This window comes from Cupressus sempervirens, chromosome 1 (assembly GCF_028749045.1).
Source record: "Cupressus sempervirens isolate cs-2001-9-10 chromosome 1, ASM2874904v1, whole genome shotgun sequence".
Classification (NCBI taxonomy): Eukaryota; Viridiplantae; Streptophyta; class Pinopsida; order Cupressales; family Cupressaceae; genus Cupressus; species Cupressus sempervirens.
The window spans coordinates 515,389,170-515,411,990 of record NC_143118.1 but is presented as its reverse complement, the minus strand read 5'-3'; the positions used below and the strand labels follow the sequence as shown (position 1 = coordinate 515,411,990).

The window sequence follows — 22,821 nt, the reverse complement described above, 5'->3', positions numbered from 1 at the left end:
CAGAACCCATGCCTGCGCGGTGATGGCTCTAGATCCATCAAATGGTGAGAAGTTTATCTTTCTGATCTTTCTTTGGAGATCATTATTAAAATAACCACGATTTCCCCCGCCTGAATATCTCATATGAGATCAACATAGTCTTTGTAGGATATATCACCTTCCATATTTGCATTCCTCCAATCTTCTTGAAGTTGTTCTTGCATTTCTTGAAAAGTGGTCTCTCTTTCTTTGCATGGTGCCTCCATCCTTGGAAGGAAGATAGGTATTGAAGGTTGAGAGCAAGAGAGTTGAGGGTTTGTCCTTCTCGTAATAGAGTCGTCGCTATGCCCATTTTGTTCTCCCGTTGCCTCTCCCTTGACCAATTTTTGTAATGTTTCCTTCATTAGCCTTTGGGTTTCGTTGATTTGCATTTGGTTTCTATTGAGCTCTCTTAAAAGGTTCATGAGTTTTGTCATAGGATCTTGTGGATCCGCCATTCCGCCAACAATGTTATCTCGCCTTCTTCTTTGGGTATAAACTTGCATTCACTTCCACAGGGTGGCAAAATCATTGGCTTTAACCACTGTAATGTCTTTAAGACGATCTTGGTCGGTTGTGATCTTTGTTCAAAGGCAATCTTAGTCTGAAGGGGATCTCGACCTGAAGGAGAACTTGATCCAAAGGGAAACTTGGTCCAAACGAGATCTGAATCCGAAGGAACAATCGACCCGAAGGAGAACTTGACCCGAAGGGGAACTCGATCCGAAGGGAAATTCAATTGGAAGGAGAACTTGATTCGAAGGGAAACTTGATCCGAGGGGGACTTGGTGTAAAGGGAATCTTGACCTGAAGGGAAACTTGGTCCGAAGGGGATCTCAACCCGAAGGAGAATTCGATCTGAAGGGAAACTCGGTATGAAGGAGATCTAAATCCTTAGGGAAAGTCGACCCGAAGGAGTACTCGACCCAAAGAAGAATTTGATCTAGAGGGGATATGGTGCAATGGGGATGTCGTATGGGGGTGTTGGTAAATTTGTCGTCTATGTTCGAACTTGGTTTGAATCAGCTCTTTGGAAAGTTATCAAATTTGTAAGTTGTGCAGTTGGTGCAAATATATTTGTAAAAAAAGATGGCGCTCTAGATGTGCTAGATCCAAAGCAAAAGTAATAATACAAAGACAAAATAGGGCGAGGGTTGAATCCCACTGAATGCAGAATAGCCAAGTAGGGAAGATCTTCCACTTCCAAAATGACAAATAATATTGAACTCCAACTGGAATTTGTATACAAATTAAATAATCCAAATTCATATACCTACAACAACTAATCCGACAGACATATATACCCCGTTGGAGGAAACTCCTGAGGGAGAAACAATGTGCTGACACAAGATATGGAAAACACCTACACCTATGGAAAATTAAAGATCGGCCTGAGATATACAAAAATCAATTGGGACCCCAAATAAAGTTATTAATTTATTTTATTTTATGACGGAAATATTACAGCAACAACTATATCATCATTAACTTTTAGCTGTTTCTTAAAGAATCATGGTCATTTTGGCATGCATTTTCTGGTTGGTCATAGAAAACACGATCATCTTGAAATTCTATTTTGGTTGCTCATCTAAATCACGATCATGAACAATTGAGTTGCTTTCATAAAGATCACATGGTTCATCACTCCCACAAGGATGTCATCAATGTCATTGTAAGCCTCATGCTCCTTGTTTGATTGATTTGTGTGCGAAGACAAGGTTGCTGTTATGTCATTGTGTTCAAGCAAATTCTTATCATGTAAAGACTCCATTACACTCTTCTTGAGTTAGATCATCCTCATTAAACTGTTTGTCAATGATAATATTCAGTTCACCAATATAGAGGTTTGTGTATCCATTACTAATAGCAATCGCTGGAATCATCTTATAGCCAATATTTGTGTTATTTTGTGGGGGTAAACCTATGAGATTACTATCTCCTTCATTGCTGTTCTAAACTTCTTTGGCTCCCTTCTCATCATTACAATCCCCACAAACATGATGAGGTGCCCAACGTCGCTGGCAAGTGAAACAAATCTGCTTTCTTCTCATTTCATTTTTGCTTATTTCCGGAGACCCTACAACTTTTAAGCCTATTAAATACTTTTTAATCATGTGCTCCTTGAACATTTCTATTTTATGCTCAACCAATCTTTTGGAGAATTCATATGCAATAGGTGATACAACATGTTTCTTCCTCCAAATGGCCAACAAATCTGATTGCAATTGTTTGCATATATCATGATATTATCAAGGATTAAGAATATCACGCTGTGCATGCAAGCCACATTATCTGAATGATGTTTGCTGTTATCAGCCACGAAGCATTGAAACATGTGGAGGATTAGATAATTACATTCAAGGTCAATCATAATGGATAATGACTTGACCTTTGTCATGTTTCTAAGATCTTAACCCTCTTAACAAAGGCAAGGCCTTTGTCATCATGTAGCCCGTAAAACAATTTCACAATTATATGCAAAACTTCCTTCAACACATCATCATTATATGCTGCTATATGTGTGGTTATCAGTGTAATCTCAAGGAGACATGAAGCCACTGCTAGCCTAACATCTCTATGTGGATGATCCATAAACTTCTGCTGAACCAAGGCGAGCATTGCGGGCTGCAAAGCCCAATCAGGGAGTCTACAATCTGCCTGGTCTACTTTGAACAAACATGTTTCTGATTCTTCTAGTTTAGGAAGAAGACCATCCAAAGTCTTTATAGATTCCAACTGCAAACAAATTATTTAGAGCCAATTGCCTACTTCCTGTTCTTTCCTTAGCTGTTTATCATAACATGTCTACTTAAGTTCTTTGGAGAAAACTTTGTTTTCCAGATTTTCCATTATCTTTATTTTTTGTATTTTTCAAACTGAATTTCCTCCAAATCTGATGCACTATAAAGTTTAGTTCTGTTTCCCACTGAAAATTTCTGCAGTTTAATTGCCATGAATTACACTCACAATGAGAAGTTACAAATTTTTGCGCTTCCTTCAACAACAGTTTGATTGCAGGATGGTGGCTTGTTTCTGATTGAGGCTTTTAAGTTTGTTTGTTGCCTTGAAATACTATTGCAAGTCTTTGTTGCTAACTTGCAAAATTATATGTTCTTAAATATTCAATTTCAGCTTTAGGATAATGAAAAGAGATAATGTATTTGCAGTCTATTTTATTAAGAAGGTTTGACATACATTACACAGAATACAAATCCTTCCCTTGTAAAACTGCAACAAACACTTTGCCAATTTTCTGATAATTACAAAGGATTACAACCTCCTTCAATTTCAGCTTTAGGATAATGAAAAGAGATGATGTATTTGCAGTCTATTTTATTAAGAAGGTTTGACATACATTACACAGAATACAAATCCTTCCCTAAACACTTTGCCAATTTTTTGATAATTACGAAGGATTACAACCTCAAGGAGATTCAAGATCTAACTGCCATGTCAACATCAAACAAGAAGTAACAGATAAATATACTAAAGGATGTGCACAAAACTGAATCACTTAGCCAATGAATCCTCACATTTTGGCTGCTTCAAATTCAACCAGGGAACAGACTGCCTTGGACATTCATTGCACTACTATTAATATAACCACAACTCCACGCATTTTTAATTTTATGGCTAATGATGATAGGAAGCTGCACGGTTAAGACTACAAACTCCCAAACAGACTTTATTGAGTATCTTAATGACCATGACCTGCTATCTTGTTTAACCAACCATATCAATTTTTGTACAGTATATAGTTCCAAGGAGGGTCATATTTCATAAGAAGATCAAAGGCTGGGCAAGAACATAGTCATCCATCACAGTAGTACAAATTTTGGAGCATTTGCATTATTCTGCCATCAATTATGAGATGAATATCACCCTGGGAATTCACAACATTAATTGAGCCTTGTTAAATAAAAGTTAAACTACCAAAAGTGGCTTATGTTTTATCAAGACTGCACCCATGCCCCTCCCTTATATGTCAAGACCTGTTGAAGGCATACATTGCCTTGAAGTTCTTCATTGCCAATATTTTATGCCTAACGATTTGAACACAACGCCCAATCTCCTATTAAGAATTCCACTGTAAACTTTTTCTCAAATCTTCGTTAGCCCCAGATGTTTCTAGGTAACTTGCTTTTATGAGGAACTGCACTCTTTTAACTTCCAAACTGGACAAATGTTGTAGATGCAGTTTTGAATAATGCTTGATGGCAGACCTGCACTCCACCAACTATCCCATCACTTGACGTTTAATACTCATCGGTAAATCTCCTTATGTCAATATGGAAAACACTAAAAAAAAATGTTCTAAGCATTCACTGCTCAAAAAATACTTCCATTACCTACTCGAAAGAAGATGAAACAGCATAGTTGCAAATAGAGGTAATGGTTCCTGTCACAGCAAAATCATTCATGACAAAGTCACTCAGCGGATATAATTGTCCAATGATTTGAAGACAACACTCCAATATTATAAATGAACAACAGTTTTTAATAAATATACGCCACCTGACAGGATTAACAACAGACAATTTTTTTGTTAATTTCCTGAGCTCTTGCTTAACATCTATTGTGGATGATTTTTAATACAATGCTAAAAAGAAAATTCCCATGCTCTCGCTTTGCCATATATAATCCTTAAACATACAATTGACCAAGCCACAATATAAATTACAACAAACAAAATTCTTTAGCTATTATTCTGTCTCTTGAAAGATTTCTGCTCTGGGTACTGAAACGGAAAAAGTCTGTCATGTCCCCTATTTTCCTTAAATAGAATTAAATAATAAATGTTAACAAAATAATAATAATAATGAATAAATAAATTATAATCAAAATACTTATTAATTATATTATCAATATAATGATAATAGAAGAATATTATAGAATATAGTAAAATGCAATAAAGATATAAGATATTAGATGATATTATTATATGGCAAATGAAGTCATTCTAGAATGAAGATAAAAATAAAGAATATAATGTTTTAATATTATTACTAAATAATAATATCACTATAGGGAGAAGAGTGTTGTCTACAATTGGGAGAAGAAAATGAATATAATGTGAATAAATCAGACAAGTAGTAGGGTCCTCCACAAGTTTAATATACACGTCACTCCAAATTAATTGTACAGGTCATGCCTTTCCAAGGATGATCACCCATATATATAAACCACAGGCACCCGATTAGAAGGGGAATATAGAGAAGAAAGGAAGCAAAAAATCAGAGTAGGATATAAAAGGATATAAGCAGAAACAATCACATTCGTAGGTGACAGTACCAATATCGCTGAAGGATAATAAGAGCAGTGAATATAACCAAATGAAGGCATTGAAGACATGATTCTGGCAGAGACAATTGTACTTGGTGACGTTAACCCCATCAACTACAACAGTCGTGAACAGAAACTAAGACAAAAAAAGCAAAATATCGTTCAGAGGCATCAATAGGTGGTCATACGCAGACCGGTACAATAGTCAGGTATTCCACTGGAACGGTTGGCAGATTGCTAGTGACGTGAACACAAACAGACGGAATCGAACTCACATAAAATGAAAACGCACATATTCATTCTACTAAGCCTCCAGCTGCTAACTATGAGTTATATCAAAGGCCATGGATGATGTTAAAGGTACAATCAATACAAACTTAGAATGTTGAGGTAAGCACCAATACGAGGTGGGCAGTGACAGAAGTAATAACATTCAGGTCTGATCGAACACCATGGATAGAAGGAAGAAAATACCAAAGGAGCACACTGGCATCTATTTCAATACTCATGCTCACTAAAGACTGGGTCATCAAGATCACTATTAACATGATCAAAGGAGTTGGTCTCTCATTCCCCAAATGGGTGTAGAGTTCAGCATGAAGGGAGCAGGGCATAGTCTTGTAGACGACAGGAAAGATTGGAGCCAACATCAGGAGAAATAGAGAGCCACATGTGGAAGAATATCCACTACAGCAATTGCAAAATTCAAAGCCATTCATCACAGGAAGTCTCGTACTCAGAGGAAGAGACACTAGACACATACAGTTCATCTGATATAACCATTGGAAGACTTTATGATATTAGAGCATTCAAACATCAGAAGTTGATTTCAGAGGGTGCAGCCTCTAGCATGATACATAATAAACCAGAAAGAGTAAGATCATTCAATTCCTAAGGATACCAACTATCAGATTTTTGCCAAGCCTCAGGATATTGTATTTTCTTGATAAGAAACTCATGCTGTGATCAGTACTCATCTAAAACTTGGACGGAAGTTCAATCCTTATCATACCAGTAATTAATCAACTTCTTATCATAATCGGATGGAAATATCAGCAGATAATTGAGAGTTAAAACCGAATAACATATATTAAGAATAAATAAATCTTATATAAAAAATACTAATGGGATTAGTATCGATTAATATATAAGACAGAGTAGAAAGAGAAATTGTATATAATCTCCATTGCACAATGCAATTGTAAAGACTAGATAGCTACTCATATAAGGAAATAAAGTATTGGTCCTGATATCTCAAGCTATACCAAGGAGGGACATTACAAATTCTTCAGCCAATACTGTAGTTCTTGAAAGGTTTTTGCTTTGGCTATTGAAATGGCAAAATTCTTCAGCTAATATTCTGGTTCTTGAAAGATTTCCTCTTTGGCTACTGAAGTGAAAAAATTGCTTACAAAGGTTGGCTCCCCAAATATTTTCTGAACCCAATGATGTCCAATGTTGAATACTATACTCCTTCCCATAGCGGTAGCATCAAATAATTACCTTACATAGTTTAGATATTTGGAAAATAATAATAATGGACCTCCTATATCAAATATTTAATATCTACGACTCACAGAAATCTCTAATGTTCAATGTTTGAACAATGGATTTCAATGGGTTCTGCCAATTATTAATCATTGAATGGAAGAATATATTATTGCCTTCAACTCAATCTTTACTACTTACCCTCTCCCCCCACCATATACAACTAGCTTCAATATAATCTCATATTGCTGAGAACCAATAGGAAGGGTAAAAAGTATTGTTTGATATGGTAAAGTCGCAGAATATAATAAAGTAACCTGACAGTTATAAAAGTATTCAAAACAAATTGATTAGATCGGCTCTTAAGAAACGGTGACCAGCAACAATGTTACTTCAAAAGTGATAACAAAATACCAGTAAAGTATGTAATTTCTGGTCCAATTACTGAACTTGACAAATTTTGTCGCTCATGAAATTTTCACAGATTGGTAGGAAAACCAGTTCTGATACCACTAAATTATCCTACCCAAATTTTTAACCCAAAATCTCCCAAATAATTTTCAGAATTACCAAGATAAACTTATGCAACAAATTTAAGAATAACCAATAATAAAACCAGCATGTACTCAGATTAAAACTCTTAGAATTGTTATTGCATTATTGTTGGTGTAAATAAGTATTTACTTATTACACTTACTTAAGTTTACTTAGGTTAATGCATTATTTAATTTAATTTGCATTATTTTATTTGAGAGACACTTAGGAGTATGTGCACTCTTGTGAGTTGTCATGATGACATCACAGGGGTCCGCATTTCTTTTAAGCACATGTTGTCTACAACATAGGAATCTTCTATACACATATGACACTTTATCATTCTTATCCATTCATCTAGAATGTTGGATAAGGTGCTTAGTTGTCTTATCTTCTGGTTGTTTCTAGAGACATTCTAGGTGCTTCTTTAGAGGCCTTTATATACAGGCACTCCTAGTGTGTTTCAAAATCACATTCTGAATAGAGCAATGTATTCGGACATACTTTGATTAATTGATCATATCCATTTTTAGTCTACTGTGTGCTTGTGTTTGTGTTCTTAGTTCCTGGGTGAATTTTGCCCTTAGGCAAATTCTTACAATTATAATAATCAATAATACAATAACAAAATATAATCCAATCCTAAATGCAATAGTAACAGTCAGATCAGATAATCAAAGAACTTGAAATACAATTGTGAATTTTATCACGAATCCATCATTGATGACGAATCGGGTTGTCGACCAATCCATCAGTATGCTTGAAGGTTTCTATCCTTATGTTTTAGAAAGAAAGCTTGAAGCTTCCTCAATTTCTTTGAGAGAAATCCCATAATCAAAGTTAATCCAAGCATGAAGAGGATGAGCCTCCGAAAGTCCATTTTGTTACACACCCCTAGGACTCTTCAATTTCCTTCACCTGTCTCTTAATATTTCTCTCTGCGCCTTTTATTAATACACTTATAATTTATATATCCATTTTAACAATAAAGTGGCATAGTAATAGACTATTAGATCTTCTGATGTGAACATAAATGCTCTAACGAACTCAGAAGACCATGTGTGATGGCTTGTTGGAAAGCTCTTGGTGATATGCTTCAAGTCCAATCCTGAAAAAGGCCAAAAGAGTGAACGTTGCTGACTTAATATAAGTAGTTAGTATTGGGAAACCTTGTCAAAACAGTTCCAATTGGCTTGGAACTGGAAGTGCCTAGGCCAAATCCCATACTGAACCCTTTACTGTCTTGGTTAGCTTGGAGAATCATTGGGAATAGGACTAACAAACATCACGAAATAATGTCTAGAAAAAGAGGACATTACACCTTTTTGATAAGCCTGCTTAGTTTTTTCTTCTCACATTCTTTTTTCCCAACAAGTATAGCTTCCTTGTTTTTTCTAAAACTATTCTTTTGTTCCTGCCATCCAGACCGACTCCTCCATTTACCTCTATACTCCTTTGCTAGTCATACCTTTGGTTATTGTATCCCAGCGAAATCCTTGTTTGCTTTTCATTTTATCATATTGTGTAGTTTTAAATTTAAAAGGAAATTTGGAACTTGCTCTCAAATACCTATTTTAAATGGTAAGAAATCAAGCTATAGGCTATGGGCCATCAGTAATCTGGTCACAATTTAGAAATAATATTATAATAGAGTAAGTACAGGATAAAGGGTAAAAACCTGATTGACCTGTACATTTGTTATGTGCTGTGATTAATATTCAAGAGAAATAAAGAACATATACTATTAGAATGTATATACTATATAGGCTTACAATGACAAGAATATTTAAATCTTATAAAGTTATACAGGTAATAATATTTTATAAATCTAAGATTCAAGAGGCATATACATAATGATGTGTCTGTAAATACCGTCACTTGGCAACTGAGGTTCGCTCACAATTACTCCATTTTAATTGGCAACCTGCCTCCTAAAGCTTGAGAGCTTCAAATGTAAAGTTGATTTTGCAAACGCTTTTCTCCACACAATTTTTTAACCAAGATTTTGTCTAGTTTTAATTTAATGTTTTATATCTGCATAATTTAGTGGCTTTCAGTCATGATTTAATAAATTTTCCTTTCATAAGATTGGCTAATTTTTCAATGTCTGTTTTTAAGCTTAACTTTAAAAATATTATTTTGCCATAATTGCTTAATTTCTCAATTATTTGGTTGGTTTACATGAAGATTATTTACAAGGGCGGGCTGGAAAAGGACTAAGGATGGTTTGATCTCAGAGGTAGATATTTCACACCAACATGGGTTTGGCTTTATTTATCCAGAAAATGTAGAATATTGAAATTTTAGAGAAGGTTTCAAATGTTTTTGTTTATGAAATTGAAATTGACACTCCGAAGGGAATGCTAGTGAATTTTTGAGTGTTTTGACAAACTTGCTATTGCTGGAAATGTCATGCCCAAAATTATGAGGGCAAAAACACAATTTTTTTTTAAAGATAAAAATAACTAGGTTCACTAAGGTTTAAGAGTTGATTTGCAAGTGCAAGAATAGGTTTACTACATACATCTTAAGTTTATAATCATGAGAAGAAATACATCGATAAAGTTAAATTCTCGTTATTAAATTGGTATCAACATTTGGTTCGTTATTACATTAAGATTTCAACGATATATTGAAATTATTTGAGCAACAATATAAACTGATCTTAAATTTAACTACGCAAAACAAATTACATTATCTTATTAGTCTAATAGGTAATTAATTTTTTTATAAAGTTTCACCATTCCTACATTTGGCCTAATTTTGGAGTTTAGAAGAACTTACTATTTTTAGCAAGCTTCATTGTGTCCCTGTTTGGCCTTATTTTGAGTTTGGAGAAATTTACTATTTTTAGTATTGTCTTTTATAGTAAGTTTCACTGTGCCTTTGAATGGTCTAATGTTGTGTTTGAACAAGCTTATGATTTGTAAAAGTATATTTTTGGTAGGACTATTTCTAGCAACTAGTGAGCATTGGTAGACGAATAACAAAGAATATCTAGTTTCAGATTTAGAAGATTGAACACTAAGGTAGATGATCAAAATTTGGCTAATTTTTAGAAAATCCTAGATCCTTGTCAAGAAATGTCCAGAAGAGGATAGGGCATGAAGAATATCAAAATTTTGCCAATTCAAAGAAAATCCTTCACCTCAAATTAATGCATAAGGGAGGAGATTGACCATTGTTAAGGAATTTTTGAAATTTGTAAGTCTTCCATCTCCAATTTGTGCACTTGAGAGGGGGTATTCCAAGGTACCAAGAAATTATGCTACCAAGAAAAATCCTCTATTGTGGCTAAAATGTGCTCAAGATAGCATACACTCAAAAATGTTGGCTAAGTGTTTGAAAATTCCATGACCCCTTCTCATATGCACTGAAATTGGAGAAAGTAGAAAATAATTAAAAAAAAAACTGGCTAAGTCGGGGAAAATTCCATGAAATTCTCTCAAATATGCACAAGGAAGAAGAGGAGAATGAAAATGTAAAAAATAGCTAAATGTCGATCAAGAGGGGACATAGAGATGTAAAAAATTGGCTTGGTATAAGAAATTTCCTTCCACATGCCTTGAGAGCACTCATAAGCACTGATTTTCTAGTGGCAAGGAATTTTTCAAAAAGTGAATATCTGCTTACCTATCTCATTTGCGTCCAAGGGTACATATTCTGTAAGTGAAAAGAATTTGTTGAAGTGTAAAAGAATCCCTCTCCATGTCTCAAATGCGCTCTAGAGTGCCAATACACAATGATCGAGGGATTGTCAAAAAGTCCAAGTTTCTTCCATTGTGCCTCATATGCATCCAAAGGTGCTTGTTCAACTATGACAATGAATTTTCCATAGTGTTCGAAATCTACATCCACTTCTAACATGCGCTAAAGAAAGAACTTGCAATGGGTTTTTGAAATCTGATTAATCATTGAATTCCTCCTCATATCTCATGTACGCCCAAGACCAAGATTGAAAAGAAACATTGAAAAATTGACAAAATGGTTAAATTCCCTCTCCAGATCTCAAATGTGCCCATTGAAGAGAATTAGAGATGTAAACTAGGAGTTCCTAGGAAGATATTTTGATGAAATATGTCATCTTGACAAATTAGAGGATGAAGAAATCAATGCAAGAAATATCAAGGATGAAGAAATCCGGTGTAAAAAAATACAAGGACACCATGAGAAATCTAATTGAAGGCATTCAAGTTCCGGACACATGAATTCCAAAACTCCATCCAGATAATTAGTTCAAGACATTCAAGGTTAAAGACCTCAAAGTTCAAAGTTCAAGTATAAATATAGAAGAATGTAACATCTTGAATTTCTTCGTGAAATTCAAAACCATAATTAAGCAATTTTGTGGGAGATATTCCAAAATGAATCATGAAAGATGGATTCCGATCCATTTCAAGAAGGTATGTGGAAGGAAGAAAATGATCAAGGATTGACTTTTATAAGAGTGAATCAAAGTTAGGACCTTAGTCACAAAATGATGTAGTTAGAAAATATTGCCCGTGATTATTTCCCAAATTCGCATGGCACCCAATGTGTTGATGTGGCGGGAAATGTGACGCCTCTTTAACATAGGGGTTAATAACATATAAGAATTCAACAATAGAAATTTTAATTATATTAAAATATAAAATAAATAAATAAATATAGAATTATAATAAAAATATTATATATTTGGTCTCATCATTATAATACTTATTTATTATGCTACATACATCCAAAACAAATATTAATATCATATAACAATAATATATATGATACTATTAAATATATATAGATCTTAAAATATAAAGATAAACATATATTAACATAATATCAAATATAGAATAAAACATATAATACAATATATATTTAAGTATCAACAAAAAGTAATCATATCCTAAACTAAATACAAATAGTTGAGCAGAAAAGCTGCGACATCCTTCTGCCCTCGTTTGAGTATTATAAAAAGGGAGAATGAAGGATTAAAGAAAATTATCGAATGGGAAAAATGATTTAATATCAAAACAGCATTCACATTGTCCAGTCACCTTTTCTTAGGATAAGGTCAGCCACTGTATAAGTAGGGGAAAAGGATTGGGAAAAGTATCAATTGAATGGAAAGGAGATGATACAAAACAGAATAGTGACTCTTAGGATAAAGTCAGCCACCGTATAAGTAGGGGAAAAGGATTGGGAAAAGTATTAATAGGATGGAAAGGAGATGATACAAAACAGAATAGTGAATTATTTAGAGGTGACAATAGCCCCTAGAGAGGCAACTGAGACTATGTATATTAGTAATCAGAATCACTTCTAATACACATTACAGATATACATATAGTAGTAAACAGAATTATGTATACATATCCTTTATATTGACATATGTATATTTACATTTAGATAAAGAAATAAGAATATTTTATACATTCATAAAATAATCTGATATCAGCAATTATATACCATGTGTATATATACACACACACACATACAGACATACATATACACACACGTGCACACACACACATATATACATATACATATTTATACACACACACATATATACATACATACATCCGTACATACATATACACACATACATACATACCTAAGCATAGGTGATAGAGTAATATTTTTGTATGACATATTCTAACATGTGTCTGAAGGCATCAGATCATAGATTATAAAATGTATATATAAGTTGATTACCGACCAGATTGAAGGTATTATTCTATATTATATAACTGGTATTGTAAGGAAAATATCAGAGAAGAAATAAACGTTATATAAAATATGTTTGAGACTCTTTGTAAGGAAGAGATGAATAAGGAATATAAATGAGTATTCAGAGAAAACCATATTCAGTCTTGTTACTATTTCTTCTTGAGAAGAAAGGGGCTCTAATGTTTCAAAGGAGGGGCTTCTCTAAATCCAATCAGTTGTATTACTCCCAAGACAGGGTAGGGATTGACGTCTCGGAAGCCTTGAAGGCAAGTCCCAAGATAGAATACGGGCTCGGACTTGTAAACTTTAAGGGATCCTTTTTTAATTGGTCTCTAAATGCCTTGATTACATGCCTAATTTTCATCAAATTGAAACAGTAATAAACTCAGTATAGTTATATATATATATATATATATATATATATATAAAGAGAGAGAGAATCTAATGGGATGAATGAATAATTCCCTTTGCTTTGATTTTCATAAACAAAATCAATATATCTTTATCCATTTCGCTTAGGACATAAATATTAAATTTGGGTTAGACTGGTAATGACTAAGTGGGGACATCGCCACCAATGATCTTAATTGATTAATCAAAGGTATACAAGTTGACATGTCCATATTTGCTGCATTTAAGAGAAAGGAATCAAGTGTAGGTTAATCTGGGTGAAAGGGCATTTAATCCCAAGTCAGAATCTTCTCTCATAAATGGACAATTTGACTCACTGTCTTGGTAGTGAGTTACCATCCTTTTCATTGTTCCACGTGGAGCCACAACTTGGCAACACATAAGCTACTGTTAGTAAAACCCTAATTAGGATTTCATCATCTAATCACAACCCTCGATTTTGAGTCAATCTTGACCATTCACTTTTATAAGAAGCTCTATAAAAGGCCATGCCTTGTCATTTGTAATTCATAGGCAAATAACTGGTTCATTAGAAGTTAAGAGCTTTTGTTCCTTAGAGTAGAAGTAGGATAGGAGGAGAAAACATTGTTGTAAGATTTGGAGAAATAAAAATATGATTTCATTGAAGATATTGGTGGATTCATGTTTATTTTACCTTTTTGCAGGGTGTTCTTCCAATTTCTATTTGTTAAATAAAGTTTTACTATTCAATGGAGAATGTAATGGTGTTTGATGAATTTCCATGCGTCGTACTTTTTTCATCCTGTAGATTATAAATTGCAATGAAAACTTTTCCTGAGCCCTTTTTATATGGATGCTTAGCTTCGATTTCTCATTATGATGGTGTACATTATGATATGAAAAATGCTTGCATAACCCTCAGAAGATTGCACCAGTTCTTGTGGAGTTTTAGTTGATCTTGCTGACATAGAACATGGTTATCTTGAAGTTTGTCCATTGGAGTACTATCCATTGATATCATTTCCCTATAAATAGACTAGATTTCTTTCACCTTTTCCCCTTTTACTTTCAGTACATTTCAGTTTTGTCGTTCAAGGAAGAAGTATCACAAGATTGCAATATCTGATGAAGAAGTTTCAGTCAGCATTGTGGAAGAGGTGAACAGTTCAAATGGAAGTCCCTTTGTGTTGCGAGCATATTGCAATGACCATTGAGTTTTTCCACAAGTAGAGATCTGGCATAAAAGAACCTTAAGAGTCACTTGTATGATCTTTTGCAATGTTAGCTTACACGGAATTTTTCTTAAGAGAGGGTAAGAAACCTTGGTATTTTATTCTGTTTTGGTTTGGCCACAAAACACTCATCAACACTATTGAAGCTATTTTTTCAATATATGTAAAAGTTTTCAAATAAACACCGATCTTAGCTTGTAACAAAACATAAGAGTTCATCAATAAGGTTACACATTTGTGGGCATTACAAATACAAGATTGGCTTGACAATATCTTATCCCTGAGCTTCATTGGCATATGTAATATTTCCTCTAATAGTTGCTTCTAGGTATTGACTCATGTATTGCTTTGATATCTTTTGCAATCTGAGTTTCATGTTTGAGAACTAAATTCTTTTCCACAATTTGTTTGGGTATTCCAAATAATCTCAAAATAATTATTGAATCAAAATGATTATGGACAATATTAATTCATATACTGTGCCACACACATGTGAAGGGTGTAGCACAATATGATAAAACATTGTTAATTGTATACATTTGCCACAATTCCACTTCCCATAGCATGTAATTTCCAGTCAACCATGGGTGTTTAATACAGCTTTATTTATACCAAATTGTGCAAGGGGCATAAGCCACTACATGATTTCAAGGATGACCATCTTTGATACTATTGTTTAAAGTCATTTTTTTCTGTGTCCAACGTTTGACCTTCACCTTCACATATTCAAATTCATGCTTTTCAAGTTTATGAGGTCATAGCTTTGAAAAGTTCCATTTATGTGGTATTGATATGTGCTTATTCATGTCGCAGCTTAAGACTGCATACGCAATTGCTAAATTGAGAAAACTGGCAGGTTACTCAAAACCAAAGTTCTATCGAGAAGCTGTACAGCACTACAAGGAGGTAGATATAATTTATTTCTTTTGGTTAAAGAAACATTTTTCTTGTATAATGACTAGGGATTCAGTCTTGCATAATGATGCCATGTTTGCTAGATTGCTAACATTCGCTGTACGTATTACTTGCATGACAGTGAGGTCCTCAAAAAAGCTATAGCCGTAACTATTATGTAGATACTACTATTTACAAATTGATAGAATCTAGCTTTACATTTGATTACAAACTTAGCAAGAGGTATGTTGGGTGGAGTTGATTCCGAACAACATCTAGGAGTTATCTCCTATAGGCTTGTCAATCTTCACAAAATTGTATGCTTGACCATCCATGAAGTTAATTCAGCCAACATGCTAGTCATGCCTGTGTTGTGTCTACTGTTCTGTGATAGATTTTTTCAATTAAGACATTCCTGTTTTTTGTTGAATGACTCAATAGATGTATTTTCTTTCAATTTCTTTTGTGTTCTTACTGTTTCTGTTTGTATTCATTTATTGTTTTATTTCCTACTTCAAACTTGGAGTTGGTGGATGCATTGCTGATGGTAGAAATTAATCAAAGACACAACTAGTCAGTCATCTAGTATACCATCCTGATAACTGTGTCCAGCACCTTGTTAGAGTTGCTGATCCAATGAAAACCAAAAATATCATATGTATGTATCATGATTTCCACTCTACTAATTGATTGCAATAAAAATATACAAATCATTTGACTAGTAAGATGATCAGTTGGAAGGCCTCCTGAAGATATAGAAGCACTTGATTGAGTCCTAGATTTGTCAGGGAGCTTAAGATACTCATTGATGAAGAGGGCAATTGAAAGAAGTAGAATTAGGACTCACGCTATCTTCAGCCTGAATCATAGCCCCAAAGCCAAGATAGCCAATGATTTTTAGTAAAGTCGGCAATGTAGCAGAATAATACCATCATATGGACCTTAACATAAGTCAACTGAAAACACAATGACTACTGCCATATAGATCTAACAACACAATGTTGAATTGATGTAACTTGGGCAAGTGACAAGTAAAGGCATCCCAAAAAATGCTTTTATTCCCTAGTTGGTAACTCACGTTACAACCAAATGAGTGATCTTGGATTCCACCTATACTTGTACAGTTTCTAATGTTCCCGTCATAAAATAAATTATTAATTAAACTTTTGTCAATGGGCCAATTGATTTAGTATATCTCGGACCTATTTTTGTATTAGTTTCCGTAGGTATGTGTAGCCGTCGGCTATATTTGTACACCCTTAGAAAGGTTTCCCTGATGGGTATTTAAGTATGACTTGTAGGTAGTCTTTGGTAGGTGATTATTTTTTCTTTGTACTGCGAATTCCTGTTGGAGTTCTTTGTTGTTCGCCATTTTGGAAGTGAAAGACCTTCCCTATTTGGCTCCTGCAGTTTCGGTGGGATTCATCCCTCACCCTTTTTTGTTGTGTTCTGTTTTGCTTTGGATCTGGCACATCTAGAGCGCCATCTGCCATTATATACATATTTATTGTTATCTGGAATCATTACTTCATTCTTTTATGAGTTTATTAGCAAATCTAATCATCCCTGTTTGGCCTACATACTTAATTTCCACCTTCAATTTGCTATACAGTTGACAGTCATACCATACAACACCCCAAAATTGCATCTTCCTCACGACAAGCTCGCCCTTGCATACTGTACGACCTCCCAATACATCTGTATGACCTCTCCTAGCAAACCTGTAACAAATGGATTTTTCATATCGAAAACAAAGACGGTTTAAACTGAGAATTTCCAACGTTCATAAATATACAAGTGAATGCTTTTCACATGACATTAGTCGCTTTTAACAATTAATTGAATTAACCATAACCTTATCAATGTTCATAACTATTTTAATGATTAACTGAAGATAACTGTATTCATGTTCAACTGAAATAACTAGATTAATGATTAACTAAACATAACTATATTCATTATCAGCTGAAAAATAACTAGATTAACGATTAACTAAACATAAATGTCTTCATGCAAGTAAAGTAAATGTTTATCAAGAAAAGAAGGAATGGAACATACAAGTATCATCCGGGAGATTTTTAGCTGGTTGTGCAAGCCTCGGCTTTGGTGAGAGGAGAAGCATTGACATAGGCTTAACCTCCCAACCTCAGACCATGCTTATCCCCACACATTCTATTAAAGCAGAAAGGCCCTCCCTACCTCGGGATCGGGCTTGGGATGTTCTTAGTTTAGCCACTTGAGCATCCTGGTGTTTAGAATGTCCGCACAGTTATGAAACAAACATGCTTACATAATTGGCAGTCCGACGCTACTGACATCAAGTGATCATTAGATCGCAAACATGCCTATAAATTACCTTGGCCAAGGATTTCTGGTGGACTCAACGACCCGATCACCACGAATTGACTTGACAACAAGTTTCATTACAAGGATGAGCATGAGCTATTAAGTATATTTTATTTAAGTTATTTATGTCTGATTTCTCTTCTATTTCTTTGCAGATTTATTCCACCTCTTCACCTTTCATGGCTACATAGCTGGTGATTCCTAGGTATTTGAAAGATTATGAGCATTATGCGCTTTGCACCTCTTCACCATTTCATGGCTACTCTGTCGGTGAATCCCAGGTGTTTTGGAAAATTATGAGCATTCTGCTCTTGATACCTTTTATTAGGAATTGCGACACAAATAAAATTGGTTCTCAAGATCAATAACATTCATCCAAGTTCTATCACATTTAGAAACTCCCTTAAGAGATACTATTCAACTTCTTTTATGATGATTTAGGAAAGTATGATGTAAGAAGAAAATTCATTATAAATTACAAGGGTTAATCAGCAAGTTAAACCAATGTGATCATAGACATAAATAAAGGAGGTTCCTGTGCCTAGCTAGCTGCTATAGAAATTAAACATATTGGAATGGTAACCCATGACCTGATAAGAATTTAGTATTGTTCTGAAGAACTTGAAATCTGGTTGGTCTTCGCCATTTTTTTGAGACGTCACTTGTAGTGCATATAGTCTCTGATCTTTAGCTGGAATGCTTGCATGACAAGGAATAGTAATTCAAACTGCTTGAACAAGGCTTTAGTGGATGGTATTGCAGGTATTGACAGAAGTAAATAATCTGATATGATGAGGAGAAGTCGGGTGTGGAGGCAATGAAGTTTGAAACGCAACAACAGAAAGAAGTCGGGAGAAAGGAATATGGTGCCCGACTCCTCTCACGGCTTCCATATAAAGGAACAAGCCGTGACTTCTTGGCTTTCACCGGTTTAAAAGATTATATGCCAATTCAAATTTCCAAGTGTTAAATCGATTGATAAGAAAGGGAAAAAAAAAAAAGGTTGGAGGAAAGAGTTGGAAATATTATAATTCAATTATTATTATAATATATATTTACATACGTTCATGAAGTATATTAATGAGGTGACATCATTTTATTAAGTGATTACAATATAATGGTGCCATTTCATTTTTATATTTATATGTACGTATATATATATTATAATAATATGATGAAAGATCAATTAAAATCCCTTGAGGTTTGTTTTTATATATTAATTAGATTATTTTATGCTTTCTTAGATTATTTTTTTAATAGCTCATGCGGGTCCCACAAATGTATCTAGTGTTCAAATCATTGTGTCCTTTCCAAAGAAGTTTAAGGTCATACCTGTCGATCCTGATGACTAAACCAAGTGAGCATCCCATTCTGATGATCCCGTTTAGCAATGCTTCCCCCCTCTTCATCTTCTCCTGCAATCACCCAAGAAAACACTTTCACCATAATAACAATTCTATAATAATTTCATATAAACATTTTAAGAGACTTTAAATTATTAGTCATAATTTCAATTCAAGCAACTGCTAATCATCTAATAACAGTTAATGGTTAACGACCATCTTCATCAACAGTTAATACAACATATATAAATAACTACCTATTTCACATGATGATGAAAGAATAATCTGTTAAATCCAATGATTATGAACAAATTTAAAATTAGGTCAAAATTTTGGGATGTAACAAAACCAAACGACTAGCTTCATTGTACCATACGACCAACTTCACTATACTATATGACCAACTCCTTCATACCGTACGACCAACACATCATAGTTGCATTGCACACATCCGTTCTCCACTACTGTACGGTGTATATACATCCTTGCCCTTCACCTCACCATACGACCTCCTCCTTGACCGTACGACATTTTCCCTTGTCTTTACTGCTGCCCAACAGTCCGTACGGCTTCTGCCACAACCCCATTAGGTAACCTTGCAAGCAACTAATGGAACAAGATTGTTTCTAGACGAGACGTAGAGCACAGGAACATCACTATCTTATCAAAGCTTCAATCTTGCCAGCTTGTGGATAGTGAATGAGAGTTTATAGCCGGAAGAGAAGATCCTATTCAGTTGATATAATAGTGGCAGAACCAAAACTCACGGCTGCCGAACTCATAGCACTACTAAGAGAACTTGCGAAGAATCAGGCACAGATCAATGATACTCAGCGACTCATGGAAGAAATTCTCAAGAAATTGGCAAACAATAAAGTATCTGGTGAACAGAATAGTCACAGCGCCGACTTGGCATCAGGTAAAGAAAACCCTCATCCAACATGCTCACGACCTTCCATGCCATCTCTTCCCCTACGGATGGAGGCACCACACAGATGGAAGTAGCCAACCTTTGAGGACGTTCAAGAATAGTTGAGAGAAGATTGGAAGAATGCGAATTTTGAGGAAGATATATCTTACAAAGACTACACAGATCTAAGAATGAGATATTTGGGGGGCAAAAACTGAGGATATTTTAATGATGATCTGAGAAGGAAGTTGAGTAAAGTAAGTTTGTCTCCATTTGAAGGATCCAAATTCATATCTGTGCAAGCGTGGGTAATGAAGACCAATACTTACTTCCGGCTTAATCCTATACTAGAAGAAGCAATTAAATCTGTGACACTATGCTTGGAGGGAGTAGCACATGAATGGTGGCATCATGGCACCATCACATTGTGGCATGACCGAATAAATACCTATGCGGAATTAATTGAGAGATTGATAGATCGAGCAATTTGATGGTAAAGATCCAGAACTTAATTTCAAAGAATTGGCACAACTGAAGAAAACTGGATCGATTGACCAATACATTACGCAATTTCAGAAACTCTCTAATTTGTGTTGGGTTCGAGAAGGTTCATGCTCCATAGATATGCTTGCCCACAAGCATCTGCAATCTGTGGTGCAGACCTTACTTGGACCCGCAAGGACCTAGGAGGACTATGAAGCATAGTTGGCATAATTGCCGAAAAGTTGGCGAGTTTCCACTAATCATTGAGTTTTTCCCAGGTTTACTAGTGACTTGGCTAGTGAAAAAATAGTCCAAATTTTGACAAAAAATGGCAGATTAATCGCTGAGCTTTTGGAAAACACTCGTCCATGTGTGAAATTAGAGTTCAAATGCCCAAAAATGTAATTTTTTGGTACTATTTTGCATTTAAAGCATTGTTTAGTCATTTTTGTAGCTTAGGGGAAGGAGGATTTATACAAATATATCATTTAAGTTATGTAACTTATACTTTAAGTTATATTTGTATAAATAGTGTCAGGATATTTGACATAGTTTTTGGAGTCATAGGAGTTAAAATGTAGCTTCTAGATTTCAAGGGTTTTCAAAAAATTCTAGGCTTAGCCAAATTTTAGGATTCAACATGCTTTATACAGTTTTATTTCCCAGAAATTTTCTTGGATATTTGAGGTCAAATTGAAGTTAGAAAAATGATTTTTGAATGATTCTAACTCATATTTTCACAAATTACTTGGTTTCAATTCTATTCTTGAATCCTGACAGACTTAGCCGAACCACTTGCTCATACCCAAGCCACAAGCCAAAATTGCTCGAACTCACACTTAGACTATTTTGCTATGATATATTTACTTCTAGTTTTTTAGAAACTAACTACAATGATGTATTTACTTCTAGTTTTGTAGGGACAATTTACTAGTTTGCTTCTTGCCATCATCATTCTTCATGAGAATCCAATTTTGTACCCAGTTTGCATTTATATATATCTAAACTCTGCTTGTTTCTTTTGTGTCCTCATTAATTAACTCATTGGATGCATCTTTTGGTTGAATTTTGTAAAAGAAAATGTACTTTTAATTAAATTTAAGCTACTTTTAAGGTTCCCATGTTTTCTCGAGGTTCTTTTTAAAATAGGCCAATTTTTCTTCAATTTTTTTTGGAAACTAGCTGAACTTTTCCCGAGTTTTTTTTTGCTTGGCAAGTTTTTGCTGAGTAAGAGTTTTCTAACCATACCCTCAAGGACCCTGCGCGGACCCTCAAGGAGCCTATGTAGACCCTAAAGGACCTGCGAGGACGCACAACCCATGATGCCATAAAGTATGTTAAAAATACTAAATATTATTATTTTTTATTGTTTAATTCTGGTACAACTATATATATAATCTATATATGCACAAACTACAATTTAAAGCATGGTGAGCCTTAATTATGCTCTTAATTAATTTGTTTATATATTTTATCAAATTGTAGTTTACTAATGGTACTAATATAGATGCAATCGGCCAAAATGGTATACCAGTACCATTAGTAAACTACAATTTGATATAATTTAAAATTAAATTGTACAACTCTCTCTCTCACACACACATATATTCAAGCTCACCATTAGTAAAATAAAATATGTGACACTAAATATCAATAGCAATTGATATAATCCAAATTCACCACAAAGGTAAGTTAAAATATCACATCAAATTGAAATATATGTTGAATAGTTGGGAAGCACATTGGCAGTCAAGCCCAATCCTAAATATTGTTTCTTTTATTTTTAAATATATAATGCACACACACACACACACACTCGAGAAACCCCCACGATCCCAAATGGGATTTTTTTGCCCAAACCCACAAACCCAAACTCAATTTGAATCCGTCCTTCAACCCAAGCCAACAACTTAAATTTTAACTTTCTAATGATTCGTCAACTTGTCTTGGTTCATATGCAAGGTATAAGAACAATGACTATTGGCTACATATTTTAAACAAATGTCGATACAATTATCAACACCTTTGGATATAATCTTTGTTTTTACAAATGACAGGTAAACACATTTTTAGCGCAAAAAGATCGAACATCGCTACGAAAGCTTGTGACAGAGAATATGTATTCAGTGAGTTTCTAAATAACACCTATTATCTATTGTAGGTTGTAAGCTAATTGTTTTTATATATTCTTAATTTGAATCGACCACTCTAATTA

At 34.3% G+C, this 22,821-nt stretch overlaps 1 protein-coding gene across 1 annotated transcript in view; it reads left to right on the top strand.

Annotated features, from left to right (window-relative positions):
- Positions 1-22,821, top strand: part of LOC149578497 (Mitochondrial inner membrane translocase complex, subunit Tim44-related protein) — a 220,744-nt gene that overhangs the window by 146,090 nt on the left and 51,833 nt on the right. Inside the window, exons 5-7 of the mRNA XM_089829480.1 lie at positions 9,511-9,562; positions 15,444-15,536; positions 22,664-22,732. Coding sequence (XP_089685606.1) covers positions 9,511-9,562; positions 15,444-15,536; positions 22,664-22,732 — 214 coding nt within the window. The remainder of the gene's footprint in view (positions 1-9,510; positions 9,563-15,443; positions 15,537-22,663; positions 22,733-22,821) is intronic.